Raw genomic sequence first — 27320 nt, forward strand, 5'->3', positions numbered from 1 at the left:
CTGCTTCACCTGGGCTATGAGGGGGTGGGTCTGTGATCTCCAAGTTCCCTTTTCCAGTTCTGAAATCCTGTAACTGTAACTAAGAAGAAATGAGCGTAGTTTTCAATAGCCCATATCTCCTTGTTCCTCTGAGAAAACAGTTATTATCTCCATTGCTCTTGTGAATATGGACATGCTTCCTGCCTTCTCTCCTTCCCTGCCCTCCTCCCTTCTGTGCCTCTCTTTATCTTTTCTAATTATGATTTATTTCCTGTCTGTGACAAATCACATTGCTCTAATATATGGCAAAATCAAGGAACAAGTCAGAATAGCCTGCCTTCCTCTCTAATGAATGAATTAATAATCAGTCACATCTATTGAACATCAATTATACGCTCAGGGTTGTGATAGGCAGTGTCAATTATAGCAGCTACCACCGCCATATAGTAAGTGACTGCTCTGTGCCACCTGGTATGATGGTAGGCATTTCACAAACGTCATTTAAGCCCCACAATAACCCTTTAGGGCTTTAGTCTTATTCTGCAGATGCTGCTGGCACAAGAACCAAACTGTGTATCACTTATCTTATGAATCTAGACCATTCTCTGCCTTCAGGTAAGGATTTGCCTGAGCTTGGAAAGACAAACCATCCTCCAAGCACTGCCAACAACAATGAAGAGAAAGACAAAGGACCCACCTTGGGTGCCACAGGTGAGGTTAGGCACCATTGGGGCCACCCAGTTTAGTCTAGATCAGTGGTTCTCAAAGGAACAGAATCACCTGGAAATACAGGTGATTTTTTAAAATACAAACTCCTGGTCCCCATCTCCAGAGGTTCTGATTCAGTAGTGTGGAATGAGACCTGAGAATTTGCATTTTTAACAAGTACACAGGATTACGGATGCTGCTGGTCCTGGGACCACCACTGGCCTAGAGCGAAGCTCTTCAAAATTCTTAGACTGTAAACCACAGTATGATATAAAATTTACATCATGACATAGTCAACATAAATTACATAATTAAAACAAAAGTTGTATGGAACAATTTTTTTCCCTTCAGAAAAGTTAACTCAAAATGAATCACTGACCTAAATGTAAAACACAAAACTATAAAATTCCTATAACATAACATAGGAGAAAATCTAGATGACCTAGGGTTTGGTGAAGACTTTCTAGGTACAATACCAAAGGCACAATCCGTGAAAGAAAGAATTGACAAGATAGACTTCATTAAAATTAAGACTTTCTGCTGTGTGAAAGATACTATCAAGAGAATAAAAAGAGAAGCTATGGGCTGATAGAAAATAGTTATGAAAAACATATCTCTCTGTTAAAAAATAAAGGCCTGTTATCTAAAATATACAAAGAACTCTTAAAACTCAATAGTAAGAATAACCTGATTTTTAAAATGGGCTAAAGACCTTCACAGACACTTCCTCAAGATATACAGATGGCAAATAAGCATATGAAAAGATGTTCCACATCATATGTCATCAGGGAAATGCAAACTAAATAACAACGACATACCACTACACACCTAATAGAATGGCCCAAATCCAAAACACTGACAACACCAAATGCTGGTAAAGGTATGGAGCAACAGGAACTCTCATTAATTGCTGGTGGGATTGCAAATAATTTGGAAAATTGCCCTTTATAAGATAGTTTGGCAGATTTTTACAAAACTCAACATATTCTTACCATGCATTTCAGCAATTGTGCTCCTTGGTATTTATCCAAAAGTTAGAAATTTATGTCCACACAAAAACCTACACGTTTATAGCAGTTTTATTCACAACTGCCAAAACTTGGAAGCAACCTGTTCTTCAGTAGGTAAATGGATAAATAAACTGTGACACATCCAGACAATGGAATATTAGTCAGTGTTAGAAAGAAATGAGCTATCAAACCATGAAAAAAAAAAGAAACTTAAATGAATATTACTAAGTGAAAGAAGTCAATCTGAAAAGATTGCTTATTGCATGATTCCAACTACACTACATTCTGGAAAAGGCAACACTATAAAGACTGTAAAGAGATCAGTGGTTGCCAGGGATTATGGGGGAGGGAGGAATGAATAGCCAAAGCACAGACAATTCTTAGGGCAGTAAAACTACTCTTTATGATTTATAATGGTGGACACATATCATTATAAATTTGTCCAAACCCATGAAAGTACAACACCAAGAGTGAAGGCTGGGACTTCCCTGGTGGTTCAGTGATAAAGAATCCGCCTTCCAGTGCAGGGGACGCGGGTTCAATCCCTGGTGGGGAAACTAAGATCCCACATGCCACGGGGCAACTAAGCCTGCGCACCACAACTACTGAGCTCTCGAGCCTCAACGAGAGAGCCCACGCACCCTGGAGCCCATGTGCCACAACTAGAGAGAGAAAACCCACACTCCACAACTAGAGAGAAGCCCATACACCACAACAAAGAGCCAGCGCCGCAAGGAAAGATCCCTCACACCTCAACAAAGACCCCATGTGCCGCAACTAAGACCCTACGCAGCCAAAATAAATAAGTAAATAAAGGGGAAAAAAACCCAAAAAACAATGAAGGCTAATGTGGACTACGGGCTTTCAGTGATTATGATGTGTCAGTGTAGGTTCATCAGTTGTAACAAATGTACCACTCTGGTGGGGGATATTAATATTGGGGAGGGGGTATGCATGCGTGGGGGAAGGGGAAAGCTCTACCTTATGCTCAATATTGCTGTAAAAAATAAAGTCTACAAACTTGCAACTAGAAGACTAATAAGTTCTGGAAATCTAATGCACTGCATTAGTGATTATAGTCAACAATACTGTATCATGTCCTTCAAAGTTGCTAGGAGAGTAGATCTTAAATGTTCTCATCAAAAAAGAAATTATAGGGATTTCCCTGGTGGCGCAGTGGTTAAGAATCCGCCTGCCAATGCAGAGGACACGGGTTCGAGACCTGGTCCGGGAAGATCCCACATGCCGCGGAGCAACTAAGCCCATGCGCCACAACTACTGAAGCCCACGTGCCTAGAGCCCATGCTCTGCAACAAGAGAAGCCACTGCAATGAGAAGCCCGCGCACCGCTACGAAGAGTAGCCCCTGCTCGCCGCAACTAGAGAAAGCCCGCGCACAGCAACGAAGACCCAATGCAGCCAAAAGTAAACAAACAAACAAATTATAATTATGTGATGTGAAAGGGTTGTTAGCTAATCCTATGGCGGTAATCATATTGCAATATATAAAGGTATCAAATCAACAGGTTGTACAGCTTAAACTTACACAACGCTATGTCAATTATATCTCAATTTTTAAAAATAGCATTATAGAAAAAAATTAAGGCTATCTTAAAATTCTGTAATTTCAATTTTGAGACGATTAAGAGGAGGATTTTTAAAAAATACATGTTTTCACATTTTTGAAAACATTATAAAATTTTGTATTCTTCTTACCCCACACCCTTTTATATCTTAGGACAGCTCCCCTTTCTTCTTCCCCTCAGAAAACTCTAAAGATTAAAGGTCATGAAGGGCTCTTCGCCCTGGAACCCATGAGAGGAAAAGAACCCCACAGAAGGAAACATCCATGGCACTCGCATGCAACCTAAGGAGGCTAAGGACAGCATGCCCCTACCCCAGTTGGATCCCAGCCCAAGGGGCGGACGAAACAGGGGCCACACCCCCGCGGGCACGCAGCCTGATTGGCCAATCGCCGCTACTGCAGCTCTGCTCTGTTCTTTGATTGGTTTTAGTGGTGACGCCCCCTCCCGAATGCCTCGCTCGGATTGGCTATTTCTTGGTTCGGACTGGACGGAGGCCAGAGGAGGACAAGAGACTTCTATACGCTATGGAGGGACGATTTGGGTGACTTCTGAGACGCAGCCGCACATCAACAAGCGTCCGGGCTCCAGGGACATGGCGGCGGCCTCTGTGGTGTTGGTGCTGCTGGTGGCGACTGAGAGGAACCAGTGGCAGCCAGTCCAGAGCCCGCTGCTGCTGCCGCTGCCGCTGCCGCTGCCGAGGAAACGGTAGGTGGTAGGACGGCTGTGTTTCTGCCCAGGGATGGGGGCGTGGGGTGTTGGCCGGCCTGAGCTGTGAAAGAGTTGCGGAGGTACCGGAAGCTCGGTAGAATCTACTTGTCAGGGGATTCTGCTTTCAGTCCCACCCCTGAGAAGGAGTCCTCCTACACCCAGCGCTTCCCTTTCTTCCCCCTCCCTAGGTTCACTCTTCAGCCCGCCCTTTGCCTTAGTTTTCTCCACTTGTGGGTGGGGGTGGGGGGAATGGAGCTGGGCCTGCCATCCTCCGTGCTCCCCTACCTAATGCGGGCAAGAATAGGGTTGCCAGATTTAGCAATAAAAATACAGGATGTTGGGGCTTCCCTGGTGGCGCAGCGGGTGAGAGTCTGCCTGCCAATGCAGGGGACACGGGTTCGAGCCCTGGTCCGGGAAGATACCACATGCCACGGAGCAACTGGGCCCGTGAGCCACAATTACTGAGCCTGCGCGTCTGGAGCCTGTGCTCCGCAACAAGAGAGGCCGCGATAGTGACAGGCCCGCGCACCGCGATGAAGAATGGCCCCCGCTTGCCGCAACTGGAGGAAGCCCTCGCACAGAGGCGAAGACCCAACACAGCCATAAGTAAATAAATAAATAAATAAAAATAAAATGAAAAAAAAAAAAAAAAAAAAGATATTCTGTGCAAAAAAAAAAAAAAAAAAAAAAATACAGGATGCTAGCTAAAATTTAAATTTCAGAAAAACAACACAATTTTTTTTAGTAAAAATATGTCTCTGATATCAAATAAAATTAAAATATAAAACATTTTTTATTTGTCTGAAATTTAACTCGGCGTCCTGTTTTTTAACTGGCAATCCTAGGCAAGAATAACATTTATACACCTCCTAACCATTTACAGTGTCCTTTCATAGCACTCCCTGTATGGAGAGTGTTATAATCCGTGTTCCAATTAAACCCAAAAGGTCTAATCCAAGGTTATGCAACCAGTAAGTAATGGGGCCAGGACACTTTAAAAACCCATTTCAGTTCTGCTGTCCCTCTCAGGTGTGCAATTCAAAGAAAGATTCCTGGGGAGCTCTTATAATTTTTGGAATGAATCTACTTAACAAAAACAAATTTATCTTTCAGAGGGGCTGGAGAGTTGTTTTATATTCAGGTTCTCTGCTGTGGCGTTTACTTTGTATTTGGGAGAAGAAACTGTATTAAACTGTCAAGGTAGTGATTAAGGCAGTGAAGTGTATTCTGGAATGAGACACACCTGGGTTCAAAGCCTAGCTTCGCCACTGACGGCAGTAGGCAAGTTATGTAATCTTTCTGGGCCTCCATTTCCTCTTCTTTAAAATAGAAATGATAATTGTATCCACGTCATAGGATTGTTGTATTAAATTCTTGTCAAGTGCCTGGGACATTGAAATTAGTTAATTTTAACTATGATTAGCCATTATACTTTGACTTTTAGTAAATGTGAATTTTTGGCATAAATCATTAAATAATTAAATATATTTTTAATAGATCTTTATTGGAGTGTAATTGCTTCACAATACTGTGTTAGTTTCTGTTGCACAACAAAGCGAATCAGCCATATGCACACACATGTGCCCATATCCCCTCCCTCTCGAGCCTCCCTCCCATCCTCCCTATCACACCCCTCTAGGTCATAGCAAAACATCAAGCCGATCTCCCTGTACTATGCTGCTGCTTCCCACCAGCCAACTATTTTTCATTCGGTAGTGTATATATGTCGATGCTACTCTCACTTCACCCCAGCTTTGCCCTCCCACCCCATGTCCTCAAGTCCATTTTCTATGTCTGCCTCTTTATTCCTGCCCTGCAACTAGGTTCATCAGTACCTTTTTTTTTTTTTTTTCAGATTCCATATATATGCTTTAGCATACAGTATTTGTTTTTCTCTTTCTGACTTACTTCACTCTGTATGACAGACTCTAGGTCCATCCACCTCACTACAAATAACTCAATTTCATTTCTTTTCCATGGTATATATGTGCCACATCTTCTTTATCCATTCATCTGTTGATGGAAATTTAGGTTTATTCCATGTCCTGGCTATTGTAAATAGAGCTGCAGTGAACATTGTGGTACATGACTCTTTCTGAATTATGGTTTTCTCAGCGTATATGCCCAGTAGTGGGATTGCTGGGTCATATGATAGTTCTATTTTTAGTTTTTTAAGGAACCTCCATACTGTTTTCCATAGTGGTTGTATCAGTTTACATTCCCACCAGCAGTGCAAGAGGGTTCCCTTTTCACCACACCCTTTCCAGCATTTATTGTTTCTAGATTTTTTGCTAATGGCCATTCTGACCGGCGTGAGGTGATATCTCATTTTAGTTTTGATATGCATTTCTCTAATAATTAGTGATGTTGAGCATCTTTTCATGTGCCTCTTGGCCATCTGTATGTCTTCCTTGGTGAAATGTCTATTTAGGTCTTCCACCCATTTTTAACCTGGATTGTTTGGTTTTTTTTAATATTGAGCTCCATGAGCTGTTTGTATATTTTGGAGATTAATCCTTTGTCTGTTGTTTCACGTGCAAATATTTTCTCCCATTCTGAGGGTTGTCTTTTTGTCTTGTTTGGTTTCCTTTCCTTCCTTGTTTGTCTTGGTTTCCTTTGCTGTGCAAAAGCTTTTAAGTTTAATTAAGTCCCATTTGTTTATTTTTGTTTTTATTTCCATTACTCTAGGAGGTGGGTCAAAAAAGATCTTGCTGTGGTTTATGTCAAAGAGTGTTTTTCCTATGTTTTCCTCTAAGAGTATTATAGTGTCTGGTCTTACATTTAGGTCTTTAATCCATTTGGAGTTTATTTTTGTGTATGGTGTTAGGTAGTGTTCTAATTTCATTCTTTTACATGTAGCTGTCCAGTTTTCCCAGCACCACTTATTGAAGAGGCTGTCTTTTCTCCATTGTATATTCTTGCCTCCTTTGTCGTAAATTAGGTGCCCATATGTGCGTGGGTTTATCTCTGGGCATTCTATCCTGTACCATTGATCTGTATTTCTGTTTTTGTCCCAGTACCATACTGTCTTGATTACTGTAGCTTTGTGGTATAGTTTCAAGTCAGGGAGCCTAATTCCTCCAACTCCGTTTTTCTTTCTCAAGATTGCTTTGTCTATTCGGGGTCTTTTGTGTTTCCATACGAATTGTAAAATTTTTTGTTCTAATTCTGTGAAGAATGCCATTGGTAGTTTGATAGGGATTGTATTGAATCTGTAGATTGCTTTGGGTAGTATAGTCATTTTCACAATATTGATACTTCCAATCCAAGAACATGGTATATTTCTCCATCTGTTTATGTCATCTTTGATTTCTTTCATCAGTGTTTTATAGTTTTCTGAGTACAAGTCTTTTGCCTCCTTAGGCAGGTTTATTCCTAGGTATTTTATTCTTTTTGTTGCAGTGGTAAATGGGAGTGTTTCCTTAATTTCTCTTTCTGATTTTTCATTGTTGGTGTATAGGAATGCCAGAGATTTCTGTGCATTAATTTTGTATCCTGCAGCCTTACCAAATTCATTGATTAGTTCGAGTAGTTTTCTGGTGGCCTCTTTAGGATTTTCTATGTATAGTATCATGTCATAGGCAAACAGTGACAGTTTTACTTCTTCTTTTCCAATTTGGCTTCCTTTTATTACTTTTTCTTCTCTGATTGCTGTGGCTAGGACTTCCAAATCTATGTTGAATAAGAGTGGTGAGAGTGGACATCCTTGTCTTGTTCCTGATCTTAGTGGAAATGCTTTCAGTTTTTCACCATTGAGAATGAAGTTTGCTGTGGGTTTGTCATATATGGCCTTTATTATGTTGAGGTAGATTCCCTCTATGCCCATTTTCTGAAGAGTTTTTATAATAAATAGGTGTTGAATTTTTTCAAAAGCTTTTTCTGCATCTATTGAGATGATCGTATGGTTTTTATTCCTTAATTTGTTAATGTGGTGTATCACATTGATTTGCATATATTGAAGAATCTTTGCATCCCTGGGATAAATCCCACTTGATCATGGTGTATGATCTTTTTAATGTGTTGAGGAGGAGGGGAAAAAAAAAAAAAGCGGGAGGGTGGGGGGAAGGCCTTGGCTGTGGAGGGTGGGGCCTTAGCAAGGGTGAGATTTGGGCAGTGGGGGGGGGGGGCCAATGCTCAGGACCCACAGGGCTGGAAAAGGCCCTGGGGGCTGTGGGGCGTGGGGCTTAGGCTCAAGGAACAGAAGGGGCCCAGGTGTGCCCCCCACCCCTGGTCTCAGAGGGCGGGGAACCTCACCTGGGAGCCCAGAAGGCTTCCTGGGCTCCAGTGGGTGGGGCAAACACCCTCCTCTCCTCTCCTGCTCTTCTGGTCTGGAAGGGCCCCTCCCGCCTGCCTCTCCTGATCTCCCTGGCCTCCCTCCAATGCCCGGAGGACCAATGCGGCAGGCTGGGGTGGGGTGGGGGTGTGGTGCCCTTGGAGGGCAGGGGACCAGCCTGGGAGCTCGGCAGGTTCCCCGTGCCTGAGTGGGCGAGGCAATCACCCTCCGCTCCTCTCCGGCTTCTCCCGGAGGGCCCCTCCCACCTGCCTCTCCTGATCTCCCCGGCCTCAGGGGCGCCATTCCTGTCTGGCCTCCACTTCTCCTCCCCTTTCAGTCCCCCTACCTCCTACCAGTTCACTTTGGGGTTCCTCCCGTCTCCTTGGGCATCAGAGTCCCCCACCAGCGGCCGGCAGGCGCCCTAGTTGTGGGGAGATGCTAACTTAACAGCTTCCCACACCACCATTGACTCCACCTTCCTAAATATTTTAATTTTAGTTTTAAGTTGAAAAAAGCCAGGTAATTAAGAATATTATGAATATTGTGAATTTCAGTGAAAAGAAATGTACTGTTCAATAATAGTTAAAACAGATATCTTAGACCATAATATACCAATTTTACCAAATCAAATATCTGTAAGCCAGGCTAATATAAAATATTTATATGTTAGTCTCAGTAATTGCTCCCCATGTATAATTTTATATGGTTTTCATTGTCATTGTGTTATAAACAGGAAGAAACATTAACAAGCCCCAAGGGAAAGAAAATGACTACAGGGTGAGGGATAAAGCCAGAAAGTAGGTTTATGGTCAGCTGTTCATGGTGAAGTAGACTTAGTATATTTTAAAAACCAAATGTCAAGCTTCGTAGGAGTTTGATATTTCTTTGTATATTGTTTTATTTCCTTAGCATTTACAGTGTTAACATAGTTCACTTACAAACTATTCTCTAAAATTCCCCTTGGGAACTTTTCCCAGTTTTTCTCCAAAAAAACTACAAAACTTTTCCACCACCTTGAAGAGAATGTGGAATTATGAAAACTGAAGGTCTAATCTTAGCAACTACTCACTATTACCCACGTGATCGTAAACAAGTCACTTAACATATGAGACTTTATCTCTAAAATAATAACTAACGAAAACCTACTCTGTCATCCCCAAGGTTTATAAATGCTACCAATTATTACTAACTGTTATCCACCAGAGAAAACTTCAACCATAGGTGAATCCAGCTATTTGTATTCATGTGCCTGCAGCAAGCCTCCCAGAAGAGCTGGAGAAACTTGCACACTTGAAAGACTTGGTACTAAAATAAATTCATGGTAGTCAACTTCACCTGGGCTTTCACACTGCACAGCAGGCCCATTGTGTTTCTCTAGCCCCCTCATTCTTCCTTTTTATGCAACTGCTGTTTCAAATCCTCTTCACTTTTTTCAAGCCTGTGACATCCCTAATAAGCCATTTTCAGCAAATGTTTCTCAGTGTTACTGAGAAAATAGAATACCCGAGCTTCTGAGCTTCCTGCCCTCAAAGCTGCCCACCCACCTTCATCCGCAGCCATCCAACTTCCATCGAAGTCTAGTCCCTTTGCCTGTGCTCTGAATCCTTCCCCTCTCACCATCTCAGGGATCTCTACCATCAATTACCCCTTCTGTCACCTGGATGGTTAACCACTCCCTCTTTACTAAATCCTTCCCACCAGTATTTAAATATTCCGAAGTCTCTTCTTCAGGGAGTAAGTCCCTGTTTTTCCTCCCACCTAACACTCTCTTTCTTTTCCCATTTTTAATCAGTTTTTTAAGAACTGTCTACCCTGAGGTTTCTATTTCTTTACTTCCCATTCTCTTCTCAACCTGTTGTTCTTCTGTCCTCACCCCTCTCCTGAAACTATTCCTGCTAAGGTTACCAATAATTTTCTTGTCCCTAAATCCAATGGATTCTTGACCTCTTAGCAACATTTAACACCCTAATCCAGTGTTTGGGCAAACTACAGCATGTGAACCAAATCCAGCTTCAGTATGTTTTTATATGGCCTGTGAGCCAAAATATATTTTTAATCTATCTGGCCCTTTACAGAAAAAGGTTGCCAACCCATTCTTAGGTCACACCCTCCTTTTAGAATAAATTCTTCTCTTGGCTCTTCTCTTTTAAGTAAGTCTAGTTTTCCTTTTATTCTCACCTCTCTTTCTCAGTCTCTTGCTAGATTACCAGACCCTTAGATGTTGGAACTCCTCAACACTTTATGTTGGAAGTGGGATCTTCTGGATCTCATCTACTCCTATAGCTTTGTTGAAAACCCCCAAATTTCTGTCTCTAACTCAAATTTCTTCTGAACATCATACATGTTGTTCAACTGCCTACTCAACATCTCCACTTGGTGTGCTACAGATACCCCAAACTCAATATATTTGAAATTTAATTCACAATCCTGTGCTAGTCCTGCTTTTCCCTGCAGACTGTCGTAACTCAGTAGATTATAACATCATTGCCCACAAAGTTAATGTCAGAAATTTGGGAGTCCTTGAACATCTCTTCCTCTCCCTCCCCTCATTTTGTTCCACCCACATCTAAGTAATCACCAAGTGCTATTAATTCTATTGCCTACATGTTTTTTAATCTAATTAATTCATTCTGCCCAATACCACCACACACTTAGGTCAGAAACACCATCATCTGGTCAAATGCTTTAACCTCCTAAGTGGCATTCCTATTTCTCTAAAAAAAAAAAACTAAACAAAAAAAGGTTTTAATTGAGATATAACTCATATACCATAGAAGTTACCCCAAATTTTACAATTTAGTAGTTTTCAGTATATTCACAAGGTTCAAACATCTGTGGTATGTGTCTGGTATTTTTGCCATAAGCATCTTTGCTGTAGACATTTTTGCTACATAACCAAATGGTCATAAGGCAATTTTGCCGTAAAAGATAAAATAACTAGTTGACAGTTTGGTTTGATAGTCTGGTTTCAACTGGGTGACAGTTTAGTTTCATTTCTCCATTGACACAGTACTCCTATTTTTATATTACATAAATCTTAGCCCTCATAATGATCTACACAGTGACAAGTAGACATGGTGGTCTTAAAATAGTAGATGATAACAACTACGTATCAACTTGATAGAAAATATGGTATTAAAACTTACTGGAAGTGTAAAATAATAGAGTTTAAAGCCAGATTATATACTATACTAGAAAATGATAAAATATCATTTGCAAATCCTTCAGTGATTTGAAGGTACAGTGTTGAACCCACATTTCCCGTAGAAATTTGGAACATTGATTAACAGACTTGTGATAACACGCCAAAAACAAACGGTGTAGAGGCTCCATTATAAACATTCATCCCAGTGTTTGGAAACTGATACTCTCTTAATGAAGGAAGAAATTGTAGCGAAAAAGGAAAAGTGCTATGCCAAATGAGGAGACAGATTGACATGAATTTAAAAATATGTATAAAATAGCATTCTCTTACATCATAGTACAGTTATCAAAATCAAGAAATTAATTTTGATGCAATATTATTATCTAATCTGCAGACTTATTAAGATTTAGCCAGTTGTCCAACTAATGTACATTTTACCAAAAGAAAAGCTGGTTTTTTAGTGGTCTAGAGTCTAATCCAGGATCACATGTTGAATTTAGTTGTCATGTCTCTTTGATCTGCCTCATTCTGGAACAAGTCCTCATTTTTTGTCTTTCATGACTTTAATAAGATGAGATGATGAAGTGATTTTTGGTATTCATGATGCATCCACAATAGAGAGCTCTACTTGATACTCAAACACAACAGTAGAGGATGGTGTCAATCACTGAGCATGTAGGCCAGTTTCTTTGGTGAATATCCCCCTTGTCCTCACTAGGGAGCCAGCAAGCTGGTATAGCCACCTTCAGTCACTGACGTAGGGCTTCCCCCAGGGGGACATAAATTCCCAGATGCTTCAGGTTTTACAAAAGTGAAGAACAGCTTATGACTTAGTGTAAAGAACCTTTTTAAAAACTATTGTCCATGCATGCATAGAGTTTTTGGTTTTGTTTCAAATTAATCTAGAACTAGGCTTGCATTTATGGTTTGCAGGGCTGTACTCAGTAGACTGAGAGACTAAAGCTTTCTTTCTTTCAGGATCCATGCATTTTGTGTTATTGTTGTTAAGTTTAAATGCAGTTTTGTAACATGAAAACTCAGTATCTGTAATTAGTTGGGAATCTTTGTCATTTGTGATACATCTGTTGCCTGCTGTCTCTTTTCAAAGCTTACTGCTATGTTAGCTATGAAATAAAGCTTTTCTTAGCAAAGCTTTAGGCTTCATTAAGATCAGGGCTGTATAAGTTTCCTATTGGAATGATATTTATTTTTAAAGTGAATGATAATCAAGGAATACATATCAGGACAATTTGCCTCGGAGCTGTAAATGTAGAGCTTATTTCACTACTTACATGTCTTACATGTAAAAGAAAAATGTAGGAACTGTTTGTTCTTTAATTGTTTGGTTCTTTAATAATCTAGCTGGTATCTCTAGGAAACTAAGGGATCCCAAGTTTGAAAAGGCACAAAAATCTAATTAAGAATGAGATGCTTATGTATAGCACAGGGAACTCTACTCAGTACCCTGTAATGGCCTATATGGGAAAAGAATCTAAAAAAGAGTGGATATATGTATATGTATAACAGATCCACTTTGCTGTACACCTAAAACTAACACAACATTATAAATCAACTATACCCCAATAAAAATTTTTTTTAAATGAGATGCTTAAAGGGATTTTATCTTGAAGCAGTTTGATTTGTCTGCATTGTAAGCTTGGAAGTGATTCTGCATTGTGCTGCATAAAAGCTGTTCGCAGACCAGAATTTTAAACTAAATATGAACAGTTTAGTATTTAGCCATGTGCTTTGAAAGTCATTTGATGGAGCCTTCATTTGTGTAACATAATAATTTAAGCTTTTGACTTTTAGATCCAAAAGGTAGTTCTGGCACTTAGATACTACTACCTTGGAGCAACTTGTCATGCCTGCATTGTGTGGAACCAGTGTTCAAAATAAAATGCAAAAACTTCAGGCTGGTGGAGGAGAGAGCACACAATGTCCTGGTACTCCAGGGAGACCATTTGATATGTTAAATAGAATATATCATTGTAAGTATTGCCATATTTTTCCTAGGGCATTTTTTAACCAGTGATATTTGGGTTATGGGAGGGAAAATAATTATCCTAATTGTTTAAGCCAGTTGCCATGCATGAATATCTAGAGGTGACACTAATACTTTTCTTTAATAGGCTTTATTTTTTAGAACAGTTTTAGGTTTATAGGAAAATTGAGAAGAGAGTTCCCAGCTTCCTATAGCATTAACAACTTACATTAGTATGGCACATTTGTTAAAATTAATGAAACAACACTGACACATTATTATGAACTAAAGTCCAGAATTTATTCAGGTTTCCTTAGTTTTCGCCTAATGTTCTTTTTCTATTCCAGGATCCCAATCAGGATACCACATGACATTTAATTGTCATGTCTCCTTAAGCTCTTCTTGGCTGTAACAGTTATTCAAATATTCCCTTTTTTTTTGATGACCTTCACCATTTTTTCAAAATTTATTTATTTTATTTATTTATTTTTGGCTGCATTGGGTCTTCATTGCTACATGCGGGCTTTCTCTAGTTGTGGCGAGCAGGGACTACTCTTCGTTGCGGTGCACGGACTTCTCATTGCGGCGGCTTCTCTTGTTGTGGAACACAGGCTCTAGGCATGTGGGCTTCAGTAGTTGTGGCACACGGGCTCAGTAGTTGTGGCTCGCGGGCTTTAGAGCGGAGACTCAGTAGTTGTGACGCATGGGCTTAGTTGCTCTGTGGCATGTGGGATCTTCCCAGACCAGGGCTCGAACCCATGTCCCTGCATTAGCAGGCGGATTCTTAACCACTGTGCCACCAGGGAAGCCCGACCTTCACCATTTTGAGAAACACTGGTCAGATATTTAGTAGGATGCACTTGTGTTGGAATTTGTCTGATGTTTTTCTCAAGATTAGACTGTAGTTATGGGTGTTGAGGAGGAAGACCACAGAGGTAAAGTAACATTTTCATCTCATTCTATCGAAGGTTATTACTGTTGATGTTGACCTTGATCACCTGGCTGAGGTAGAGTTTGTCAGGTTTTTTCACATAAACTTATTCTTCCCCCCTCTCCTTCTGTACTGTAGTCTCTGGAAGGAAGTCTCTATGCACAACCCACTCTTAAGTAAGACTTTTTTTTTCGCTTTCCAAAATGGACCAAGATGCTTATTTTGGATGAAGCCAGTAAAAATGTTGAGCCAAAGGATTAAAGGTCAAATCCACGAGACTTACCAGAAATCAAATACAAGGACTCAGGTGTGCACGTGATTTTTCTGCAGCTGGCAGGTTGGGTTCATTGTTACAATATAGCTGTAAAGTGCTATATTGTCCTTTCCTCTGCCAAAAGCAATTGTGTCCTACAATCTCTGTCTAGCTCAGTTCTGTAGTAAGACAGGGACGCTTGGTCTCAAACATTATTTCTCTAAGTATTATTATGAAAACTGTTATAATTGATATGTCAACATAATTAGTCATTGTCTCTTTTTTAAGGTTGTGTTGCTTTCTGCCTTAATGCCAATTGATATGCTGAAGACCTCAAAAAGTTCCTGAGAAATCCATTTCAAATTCTAGTGAAGAAAGAAGAACTGACCTTTGAAAAGGTCAATATCTTATAATAACTTTGAAAGAGGGTAATGTTTTTCTAATTGATATACATAAAAATTATAACCAGGATTTTTTTTAACCTTCTTATTTAAGCTCTGTGCTAAAATTGCAGTAACTAGTATCTGTAGTGTCTTAGTGCTTGTAATAAAGCTGACAGAGTAAACACAAGGCAAAAACAACCATACCAGATAGTAGAAAAACTGCAGGTAACTCCAGGGTATTTTGTTCTAAGATTTGGTACAGAATTTAGGCAGAATTAATAGAATGAATTTCTCTAACTGGTTCCTTCCAAGGGTAGGGATAGAGAAGTCAAATGGCTTTTTATTCTGACTCTGATCTGGATTAACATTTTCCTCTCTGAAATACTGTAGGGAAGGAATTGTATGCTCTTTGTGACATATGAGAGACCGGCCAGTAAACAGGCTGTTCTTTTTCAGAACACAGACAAAGGGTAAACTGGCTCTGAGAAAACGCGTGCCAGGAATTTCAGTTCTGATGTGGCAAGAGCTGTTCTTGCCTAGTATTGCTACTTAAGACACTGTTAATATCTAATTATTTCCTTAACAAACTGAAGCAGGATCTAGTTACAATGTAGCTGTGAAGTGCCGCGTTGTCTTTGCCTCCTGCTCAAAATAAGACTGTTGCCTTTCAAGCCCTGTCAGCCATGGTGCTGTAGCAGCCAGGGATGCATGGTCTCATACACATGTACCAATTTAAACCCTGACTCAACAAATGACTCCTGAGAGTTAAGGCTTATTAATACTTTGCAGGCGGTGACAGAAAGAAAGAGGCATTACCAAGAGGGAATTCAAATAAGGGACTGATTACTACTGACTTACTGGTATTTAATTTAATTACAATATTTACCTACTAAAAGATGGTTTCGAGGGGAAGATTTTTCATTGTCTTTGTCAGCTCAAGCTACGTGGGGGAATAAAGACCATACTCCAGTGAGCTGTGTGATATATATGCAGTTCATTACTATTTTGTGCCCTGAAAGATTGTATAGAAGTTGCTTTTTGAATCAGAATTTGAATAGATATTATCATATCTCAGGCTCATGATTTTTAGGTACAACTAATGTCTATGGTTATAAACTATGATTTGCCCACTACTTATGAAAACTATATTTTCAGTTGAGTATTTGTCATCTTCATTGAATTACTTGCTTTTATTCTGGAAAAATAAATTCATGTGTTGCTTTTCAAGTATGATTTTGTCAGCCAGGCAACCTTGAATCAGGAAATGTAGTTAACATGTAAGTCGTATTTAAATTGTACTTGGAAATATTCGTGGTTAAACAGAACACAGTGGGAAAACAATGTGAAATGTAGCCCAGATTTTGGACCCTATAGAGTAGATATTCAAAGGGAAAATCAATAATGCTGTTAGATCTGGTTGTCTTAACTTACACAGGAGTCTTTTTTTTTTTTTTTTTAAGTCGTGTTGCTCACATCTTTGCTTTCTTGGTGATTCCTCTATAATTAAGATTTTTCTCAGCATTTTCTGATAGCAATTTATATTGACCCTGGCTTAGTTACAGTAGCTTTATCACTAAATAAATTGAATTATGTCTTGCTACTAATATAAAAATAACTTTGTCAAAAAATATAGTAGTTGGTAAGAATAGATAATGAGGTGATGCTCAGAAATGGCACTGGCCTGATTTAGGACATAGATTCATAAGTGAAACAGCATGTTGTTTGGTTAAAGAGCAAGTCAGTATTTTCATATTTGTTTTCCTCTTGTACTGGTTATTTGGTATTTTAAGTTGCTCCAGCCCAGACATTTTTGATTGGTTCTATCATCTATTTTAGTAGAAAGCTGTGGTGGTAAACATATCTCAGGCATCTGTGCTACACTGTATGAGGTGACCTGAGCAGAAAGCAGTGATAAATATGGGTTACCATAATAAATTTTTAGAGGTTTCCCCCACAGTGGAAAAAGTTTTAAGTCCTGGATCAGATCTGTCCAATAGAACTTTCTGTAGTGAGGGAAATGTTTTATATCTGCCCTGCCCAATACAGTAGTGACAGGCCACGTGCGGCTACTGAAACATGATTAATGCAACTGAGGAGCTAAATTTTCTATTTTATTTAATTCTAGTTTAAATAGCCACATGTAGCTAGTGGCTATTGCATTGGACAGCATAGTCCTAAACAATAGTTAACATTCCAGAGTTTATATTTTCAGTTTAGAGTTCCAAAAGTGTGTCAAAATGGATTACACAGCTGTTGCTTTTGTTTCGTCCCTGGTATTTATGTTTGTCCCAGGCTGACACCTGCTCTTGGCCCACTTCGGTAGGGGCTTTAATTTCACTACCCCAAACACAATACTGTCATCTGCTCTGTAAGTAATAACACTCAAGCCACCTGATAGAATCTGATCTTGCAACTGGAAGAATCTTTTTGAACTAACTACAAAAGATATCTTTTCTTTTTCTCTAGATATTGTGACTAGGATCTAGTGCTCCAATTAGAAGTCCTCTAAGTATAATCTTGGCAAATAAACAGCCACTGACGGTTAACAAGTAGCTCATATCATTAGTACTTTATGTAGTACTTGATAAGTGATATTCTGATTAATAGTTTTTCTTTTGGTCAGAATTGGCAGCAGGAGTCAATTTGGGAGGAAGGCTGTGGCCATAAACATTGAAGAAGACAAGAAGATTCCTTGTGACACTGAGCCTTTCTGCCATACTACACTGGAGGAAATGCCAATGAATGTGGCTGACCTAATTTAATTCCTGGGATGAAATGGTTTTGAATGTAGTGCTTGCTGTTGGTGAATAGGCAATCACAAGGTGCACTGTGCTTCTTTTGGGGGAAATATTTGAAGCTTTGTCTCAATGCTCATAGCAGATCAAAAATATAGATTTTGATAGCAAAGCAACTTCAGCCATGAGCTCATGTGAGGAAAGTCATTGGCTTTATCCTCTTTAGAATTAGACTGTTGGGGTGGCTATAAAAGATGGGCTTGTACCCAATTGAAAAATGGGCAGAAGACCTAAATATACATTTCTCCAAAGAAGACATACAGATGGCCAACAGGCAAATGAAAAAAGTTTCAACATTGCTAATTATCAGATAAATGCAAATCAAAACTACAATGAGATACTGCCTCACACCAGTCAGAATAGCCAACATTAAAAAGTCTACAAATAGTATATGCTGGAGAGGGTGTGGAGAAGAGGGAACCCTCTTACACTGTTGGTGGAAATGTAAATTGGTGCAGCCACTATGGAGAACAGTATGGAGGTTCCTCAAGAAACTAAAAATAGAATTACCATATGATCCAGCAATCCCACTCCTGGGCATATATCCAGATAAAACTATAATTCAAAAAGATACATGCACCCCTATGGTCATAGCAGCACTATTCACAATAGCCAAGACATGGAAACCACCTAAATGTCCACCTAGAGATGAATGGATACAGAAGGTGTGGTACATATAATACAATGGAATACTACTCAGCCATAAAAAAGAATGAAATAATGCCATTTGCAGCAACATGGATGGAACTGGAGATTATCATACTAAGTGAAGAAGTCAGAAAGAGAAGGAAAAATACCATATGATATCACTTATATGTGGAATCTAAAATATGACACAAATGAACCTACTTACGAAACAGAAACAGACTCACAGACATAGAGAACAGATCTGTGTTTGCCAAGGCAGTGGGGGTGGGGAGAGGAGCGATGGAGTGGGAGTTTGGGGTTAGCAGATGCAAACTATTATATACAGGATGGATAAACAATGAGGTCCTACTGTATAGCACAGGGAACTATATTCAACATCTTGTGATAAAACATAATGGAAAAGACTATGAAAAAGAATACATATATATGTATAACTGAATCACTTTGCTGTAGAGCAGAAATTAACTCAACATTGTAAATCAACTATACTTCAATTTAAAAAAAAGATGGGGTTGTAAATCTTTCTTAGAATTTTATCTCCTAGTTCTCTACACATGGTTATATTGAGTGTTCACTATCATTTAATAATATACTTGTTGACTGAAAGATACATACTATATAAAAGCAGCCTATTATATTAAACTAGTATATCTGCTGTTATTGTGTTAGTCACTAGACTGAATGGAACTAACTTTAAAATGATTTTTTCAGAAAATATTTGAATTTTTTTTTTTGGTATCGTTTTTATTCAGTAAGGCATTTTATTAGTGGTAAGTGTAAACTAGAGTCTTTTGCTAAACACCAGCAACAATCATGTCCTACAGTTAAATCTCAGAAAAATTGCTGTATTGTATATTGAATTTTCAATAAATTAAAATGAAGTATTTTTTCTTTAAAGTTGTTTGGTCCTTATTCCTTAAAGATCTGTACTTCTTGCCATAACTCCATATTTGCAAAGGAAAAGGTTAAAACAGCACTGTAGTAAATATTTTACTCTAATTACAAAGGACACAATGAACGTGGCTTTTCATAAAAAGTTTTAATAGTTCCAAGTTAGCTGCTACATGGCAGTAGCACAAAGACTGATCAACTGCAGATTTCATCAGTACTATCTACTAAGCATTATCTGCTTCTTTGAGAAAAAAGAAGCATTAGAATGTAAGATTCCTCCCTCTTCTGGTGTGGCAAACATTTCCTTGTATATGCCATGTAGCTACTCAACAGCAAATTTTTTGTTAATAAGCAGTAAATTTCTTTTTCCATAACAATAACATGGAGTTGCTATAGCAGATTCCATTACAGAAGGAATGAGTATGATCCTTGTTTTCTCCTTCTCACAAATTACTTATGAAGCAATCTTTTTCTTGACCACAGTTTATAATTTGTCAAAAGAACAATGCTGACAGACGGTGAATATTCCACCAGTTGCTTTGATTGGTATCAGATAGGAAAAAAAATATGGTAATGAATTTCTAGGGAAAAGCAGCACCCTTGTCCTTTCTCAGTCCTAGAACTGATGCTTGCCACTGTCGACTAGAAAATAATGTACAGTGTAAGAGCAGTGAGTTTCAGTTTTATTCAGGGACCTTACTGAGGTCTATAGCCTGGGCTATAGCCCCGAGCTTTTCAGATAGCTCTGAGGAACTGCTCTGAAGAGGTAGGGATTGGGGGAGCCAGTATATATATGATTTTTCTGGCTGGGAAATACACGTAGTCAAGCATATATATTGGTAAAAGATTACTGCTAATCACATACACAGAAAAACCCCAGATATCTCAAGATAATTATTTTTGTGCTTATCTATATATGGGAAGATGCAAGAATCTGGGGTCATCGAAATTCTTCCTTACATATGCATCTTAACTACCTAGGGGCCCATATATTCAAAAAACAAAATGCTTCATCCTGAATTCCTTTCAGGGTGTAACATCCTTTGTTTACACAACTTATCATAAAACTGCTGATGTGGCAAATAAGACAAATGCCAGAATCCTTGGAAGTATCAAATGAATTAAAAGTCACCACTGTCTTCAGTAAGTAAATTTTTGAAAGGAGATCCTAAAGAATGAGATGTAGAGGATGGCATCTACCTTAACATCTGTTCCCTACAACGACTGGAAGGCAGGTGGAGAGAACGACATAAAGATTAGACAAAACCCAACAAACATAACATGTTGTATTAGGGAAAGGCATAAATAACTACAGAATTTACCAAAAGGCCTGCACAGCCCTGCTTAATAATGTGGATTTTATTCAGAATCAGAGTCAACCATTATCTCCATCTAAAGACACCTTTGATTACTTTCTTGAACTCAATAGCTTCCTCCACAACACTTCTGCCACCAGGGCCCCACTCACTTTTCTCCCTCCTATGTATGTGGCCCTCTGCTATGCTCTTGTCACTCTTCTTAGGCTTCCTGTGTGCTCCTTCAAGCATTAGACCAACCACTCCCTGGATGTTTTCAGTCTGATGACTCTGGCACTACAATATGTTCAAAACCAAACTTACCATATTTCTCCAGTAATGCTTAGCTCATTCCTTTCTACCTCCTTCTCTTATCTAGACTTTGGCAGTGGTCTCCAAATTCGCCTCCCTGCCCTTGGTCTTGCTTTATCCAATCCATTTACCACTCAGCCCCCAGAGTGACCTCATAAAAATATAAATTATTCAATAGCTTTCCTTTTTGCCTGGGATAAAGTCCAAAGTCAATAGCTTTCCTGCCTTTGATGTTGCATCTAAAAAGTTATCACCAAACCCAAAGTCATCAAGATTTTCTCCTATGTTATTTTCCAGGAGTTTTATAGTTTTGTGTTTTATATTTCAGTCTGTAATCCATTTTGAGTTAATTTTTCTGATAGGTATAAGGTCTAGATTCATTTCTTTCCATGTGATGTCCAATTGTTCCAGCACCATTTGTTGAAAAGACTATCTTTTCTCCATTGCATTGCCTTTGCTCCTTTGTCAAAGATCAGATCAATATTGACTATATGTAGCTCTATTCCTGGGCTTTTGTAAGGGAAACTATTTTTCTCCTCTACTCTCAAAACTCTACTCACAGAATACTTCACTTCTAGGCACTTCCAAGTCATCAGATGTTGGGTTTTTTCAGTCTCCATACATGATTTCACATCCGATTCTTCAGCATGCCTGCCGTAGTCTGTTTGCAGTGATGTAACAAAATACCACAGACTGGGCGGCTTATAAACAACAGAAATTTATAGCTCACAGTTCTGGAGGCTGGAAGTCTGAAATCAGGGTGCCAGCATGGTCAAGTGAGGACCCTATTCCTGGTCGAAGACTTCTAATTGTATCCTCACATAGCAGACGGGAAAAGAGAGCTCTCTTGGGCCTCTCCTATAAGGGCACTAATCCCATTCATGTGGGCTCCATCCTCGGGACCTAACCAAAAGGCCCCAGCTACTAATACCATCACATGGGGCTTTAGGATTTCAACATATGAATTTTAGGGAGACACAAACATTCAAACCATAGCAATGCCCAATCCCCAATTCTTTTCTATCTATTGTGCAGAATGTACTGATTTGGTTATTAAATTTCCTAATCCAATTGTAATAGTCCTTCCATCTGTCATTAAAATAACACAATCATTTAGCCTTCCTTTAAGGTGATGTCTACATCATGCTGGCTTTGGTATGGTCATCGTTCTCATGATCATTATCTGAACTCTTAGCAAATACTGTCACAACATTCATAGTGTCGAAATTAAACTAACACTATCTCAACACAAAGCACAATTGTCAATCTACAGGCCAAGTCAAAGACAACTGCTAACACTGACACTCCAAATACATATAGGTTGTACACTTCAGGTGCATCACTTAGAGTAATGCACAAATAGATAATCAATTATTGTGACTGCAAATCATGATTGCCAACATCAGCAGCAAGGAACAACAACAACAACAAACAACAGCAACTCTGGAAGACATAATCTATGCCATATCCATTCAATACTAAAAATATGTCACTTTCAGCTATTTGGGCATCTGCCACATGGACTTATACTTTTTCCCCAACCTTCAGCATTCATTGTCTAAAACTGGGATTTTTTTTGTGTACCGGCTTCCGGGAATGCAGGACTTTCAGTGCTAACTCAACAGTCCTGGGCAAATCAGAACAGTTGGTCACTGTCCTCAGTTCAGTGTAGTTAGGAAGTTTTAAAACCAAACCCTCCCATCCACAGCAACTTCAATTTTTAGCCACTGTTTACATAAACCATAACTAAACCCCACTGATAGGGTTGTTGTGATGAGGGGAAGACCTAGGAAAGATAAACTCCTCTTTTAGAGTGCCCAGTTTCTCTTTCATAACAAAAGAACACCCCAACTCCTCCAAATTGAATATAGTCGCTCAGGGCCTTTCCCAACCAAAAGCAAAAGCATCTCCATGTGTTATATATTGGTTTGATATGATTTCAAACCCACTTGTTTATGACTTAAGTTGTTTTAATCCACTTGTTTATGACAAAGACAAACAAACAAAAAGGAAGTTGTTTTCAGATGTAAAGTTGCTTCCACATAAGAATGAAATAAGCTGCGTCAGGATGTCATTATCTCATCTGTGGGGTTAATAAGCACTCAGAGCTCAGCTGCTGAGAGGATGAGCTGGGGGGTTATCAGTAAAAACACACGAAGAAGCAACTAGGATGAGGGGACATTTAGACTATAAATACCCAGAATGTGTAGGGACAATCCGAGAGTTTCGGTTTGGGCAAAGCTAACCTTTGCTGATCTAGCTGTCTGAAGACTGTCAACAAAAAACTAGTTGAGTCAACCAAAAAAAATGGAGTTTTATTTGAGCCAACTTGAGGATTATAACCTGGGAGATATTCTTTCAGAAAGCTCTAAGGACTGACTGTTCCCCGTTAGAAGTCAAACACAGTTAAATACTTTTAGAAACAAAGGGTTATATATCAGAGTAATATATTGATAGTTTACATAGTCTAGATCTGCACATACAAGGTGATTAGTGGGTGATCGTGACCCCTTACAGGAAAAGGAAAGGAATATTTTCTCCTAAGGAGTTACCTTGCTGGCACTGGGAGAAAATTGCTCTTTTTGGTCCAGCAGGCATTCTTTTGTCTTCTAAGGAGATCTGGTTAATGTATGGTGCAGATGCACAATGCACACTAAAGGGAGGGGCTAGCGGCAGAAAGGGGCAGGGAGAGAATTTTATGTTTGAAATTTTTTTTCTTGTCCTGCCTTAAAATAATTTTATTTCACCAAGACCTTGGGACATTGGCTCCTGCAGTGGTAAAGGTGACTCTTACTGGTGGTGGCAAAAAGCCTGCAGCGCCCCACCAGGATCTTCCAGCAGCTTATACCCTCGCCCTCGTTCCCTAGCAACCTGCTATAGCAACAGGGAACTTTTCACTTTCGGTTTGCTAGCAGCTGGACCTCAGCTCCTGATTGGTTAAGCCCACTCTCCCGAGAACCAACCTCAGAGAAAACGTACACCTCAACCGAAATTGGACTTTGTCATCTCCCCTCGCCTGCAACAATAGTGTAATTAATCTATCATGTCTTTGTAGTGTTATTTCTTTATTGCCTTATTAAGAGACGTTATCCTGTATGCCTTTGGCTTGTGAAATTATAAGTCCCGTAGTGAACTTGTGTTAATTAAACTATTGGTAAAGACAATATCAGTCTCTGAGCTTAATTTGCTGTCCCCAAAACAAAACAGCATGATCTAAATTCATTCATTACAACTAAACAACATTGCCCCAGCCCTGGCTTTGCTGTTGGAGGCCACACCGAGGTGATGGAGGCCCACCCTTCCAGTTCACACAGAGTCATAAAGCTTCTCTAAAGCACATCCTCGGAGGCAGAGTCAAGATGGCGGTGTGAGAAGACGTGGAGTTAGAGTCTCCCCACAACTAGGGCACCTGCCAGCCGCTGGTGGGGGACTCTGACGCCCAAGGAGACGGGAGGAACCCCAGAGTGAACTGGTAGGATGTAGGGGGACTGAGGGGGGAGGAGAAGTGGAGACCAGACAGGATCCACGCCCCTGAGGCCGGGGAGATCAGGAGAGCAAGTGGGAGGGGCCCTCCGGGAGGAGCAGAAAAAGAGCGGAGGGTGATTGCCCCACCCACTCAGGCCGGGGGAGCCTGCCGAGCTCCCAGGCCAGTCCCCCGTCCTCCAAAGCCCCCTCCAGGCACGTGGGTCCTTGAGGGCATAGGAGGGAGTCCTCGGAGGTCAGGAGAGGCAGGCGCGAGGGGCCCTCCCAGACCCGAGGAGCAGGAGAGGAGAGGAAGGCGTTTGCCCCGCCCACTCGAGCCCAGAAAGCCTGCTGGACTCCCAGGTGAGGTCCCCTGTCCTCTGAGACCAGGGGTGAGGGGCACGCCTGGGCCCCTTCTGTTCCTTGAGCCTAAGCCCCACCCTCCACAGCCCCCAGGGCCTTTTCCACCCCTGTGGGTCCTAAGCATAGGCCCCACTCACCACCCAAACCTCGCCCTTGCTTAGGCCCCGCTCTCCACAGCCAAGGCCTTCCCCCCTTCCTTTGTTTTTTTTTTTTCTTTACCCTCCTCTTTTTTATTATTGTGGTACTGATGTACCTTCCAGTTGTTGATTCATCTATATTTTTATTTTTATATTCTTCCTAACATATCTGTTAGTTTCCTAATCTAATTTTATTTTTTACTTTGTTATTGTTCTCTCTCTTTTTTTTTTGCTGCCCCAGGCGGCTTGGGGGATCTTGGTTCACAAGCCTGGGGTCAGGCCGAAGCTCCTGCAGTGAGAGCTCCAAGTCTGAACCACTGGACTAACAGAGAACCTCAGACCCCAGGGAATATTCATCAGAGTGAGGTTTCACAGAGTTCCTCATCTCAGCACCAAGATCCAGCTCTACCCAAATGCCTACAAAACCCAGTGTTGGAAGCCTCAGGCCAAACAACCAGTAAGACAGGAACACAATCACACTCATTAAAAAAAAAAAAAAAAAAAATAAGATGGCAAAAAAAAATGTCACAGATGAAGGAGCAAGGTAAAAACCTACAAGACCAAATAAATGAAGAGGAAATAGGCAATCTACCTGAAAAAGAATTCAGAGTAATGATAGTAAAGACGATCCAGAATCTCGGAAATAAAATGGAGGCACAGATTGAGAAAATACAAGAAATGTTTAACAAAGATCTAGAAGAACTAAAGAACAAACAGAGATGAACAATACAATAATTGAAATGAAAAATACACTAGAAGGAATCAATAACAGAATAACTGAGGCAGAAGAATGAATAAGTGAGCTGGAAGACAAAATGGTGGAAATAACTGCCAAGGAGCAGAATAAAGAAAAAAGAATGAAAAGAACTGAAGACAATCTCAGAGACCTCTGGGACAACACTAAAAGCACCAACATTTGAATTATAGGGGTCCCAGAAGAAGAAGAGAAAAAGAAAGGGTCTGAGAAAATATTTGAAGATATTATAGTCCAAAACTTCCCTAAGTTGGGAAAAGAAATAGTCACCCAAGTCCAGGAAGCACAAAGAGTCCCATACAGGATAAACCCTAGGAAAAACACAACAAGACACATATTAATCAAACTAATAAAAATTAAATTCAAAGAAAAAATATTAAAAGCAGCAAGGGAAAAACAATAAATAACATACAAAGGAATCCCCATAAGGTTATCAGCTGATTTTTCAGCAGAAACTCTGCAGGCCAGAAGGGAGTGGCAGGCTATACTTAAAATGATGAAAGAGAAAAACCTACAACCAAGATTACTCTACCCAGTAAGGATCTCATTCAGATTTGATGGAAAAGTCAAAAGCTTTTCAGACAAGCAAAAGCTAAGAGAATTCAGCACCACCAAACCAGCTTTACAACAAATGCTAAAGGAACTTCTCTAAGTGGGAAACACAAGAGAAGAAAAAGACCCACAAAAACAAACCCAAAACAATTAAGAAAATAGTAATAGGAATATACATATCGATAATAACCTTGAATGTAAATGGATTAAATGCCCCAAACCAAAAGACACAGACTGGCTGAATGGATACAAAAACAAGACCCATATATATGCTGTCTACAAGAGAACCACTTCAGACCTAGGGACACATACAGACTGAAAGTGAAGGGATGGAAACAGATGTTCCATGCAAAGGGAAATCAAAAGAAAGCTGCAGTAGCAATACTCATATCAGATAAAATAGACTTTAAAATAAAGACTGTGGGACGTCCCTGGTGGCACAGTGGTTAAGAATCCACCTGCCAATGCAGGGAACACGGGTTCGAGCCCTGGTCCAGGAAGATCCCACATGCCATGGAGCAACTAAGCCCATGTGCCACAACTACTGAGCCTGCATGCCACAACTACTGAAGCCCACGTGCCTAGAGCCTGTGCTCCACAACAAAAGAATCCACTGCAATGAGAAGCCCGAGCACCACAACAAAGAGTAGCCCCCACTCACCTCAACTAGAGAAACCCCGAGTGCAGCAATGAAGACCCAACACAGCCAAAAATAAATAAATAAATATTTTTATAAATAAATAAATAAATAAATAATAAAATAAAGACTGTTATAAGAGGTAAGGAGGGACACTACATAATGATCAAAAGATCAATCCAAGAAGAAGATATAACAATTATAAATGTCTATGCACTCAACATAGGAGCACCTCAATACATAAGGCAAATGCTAACAACCAAGAAAGGAGAAATCAACAGTAACACAATAATAGTAGGGAACTTTAACACCCCACTTATACCAATGGATAGATCATCCACAGAAAATAAATAAGGAAACACAAGCTTTAAATGACACAATAGACCAGATAGATCTAATTGATATTTATAGAACATTCCACACAAAAGTGGCAGAATACACTTTCTTCTCAAGTGCACATGGAACATTCTCCAGGATAGATCACATCTTGGGTCACAAATCAAGCCTCGGAAAAT

The 27320-nt window shown here is 39.9% G+C and overlaps 1 protein-coding gene across 7 annotated transcripts; it reads left to right on the forward strand.

Moving 5' to 3' along the window:
• The first annotated feature begins 641 nt into the window (after positions 1-641).
• On the forward strand, positions 642-26895 carry LOC309659830 (uncharacterized protein). 7 transcript variants are annotated; one of them, XM_082460006.1, is made up of 6 exons: positions 642-3987; positions 5104-5131; positions 13221-13399; positions 14462-14630; positions 14865-15004; positions 17583-26895. In XM_082460006.1, the coding sequence occupies exons 1-3, from the start codon at positions 3557-3559 to the stop codon at positions 13305-13307; spliced, it is 546 nt and encodes a 181-aa protein (XP_082316132.1). In that variant the 5' UTR covers positions 642-3556; the 3' UTR covers positions 13308-13399; positions 14462-14630; positions 14865-15004; positions 17583-26895. The 7 variants fall into 7 exon arrangements, 6 of the variants coding, with proteins under 6 accessions (XP_082316132.1, XP_082316131.1, XP_082316129.1 ...); XM_082460005.1 differs by lacking the exon at positions 14462-14630 and adding an exon at positions 15749-15819 and having other exon boundaries at positions 14865-14974; XM_082460003.1 differs by lacking the exon at positions 14462-14630.
• The last annotated feature ends 425 nt before the right edge of the window (positions 26896-27320 follow it).

Source organism: Balaenoptera physalus (genome assembly GCF_965194825.1).
Source record: "Balaenoptera physalus genome assembly, chromosome: 4".
In the NCBI taxonomy this organism is placed as follows: domain Eukaryota; kingdom Metazoa; phylum Chordata; class Mammalia; order Artiodactyla; family Balaenopteridae; genus Balaenoptera; species Balaenoptera physalus.

Excerpts from the sequence above, each read along its gene's own strand:
- LOC309659830 (XM_082460006.1), top strand. The coding sequence starts at position 3,557 with ATGCAACCTAAGGAGGCTAAGGACAGCATGCCCCTACCCCAGTTGGAT. Across the intron at positions 3,988-5,103 it reads CTGCCGCTGCCGAGGAAACG|AGGGGCTGGAGAGTTGTTTT; the intron begins GTAGGTGGTAGG and ends TTTATCTTTCAG. Across the intron at positions 5,132-13,220 it reads GAGAGTTGTTTTATATTCAG|ATCCAAAAGGTAGTTCTGGC; the intron begins GTTCTCTGCTGT and ends TTTGACTTTTAG.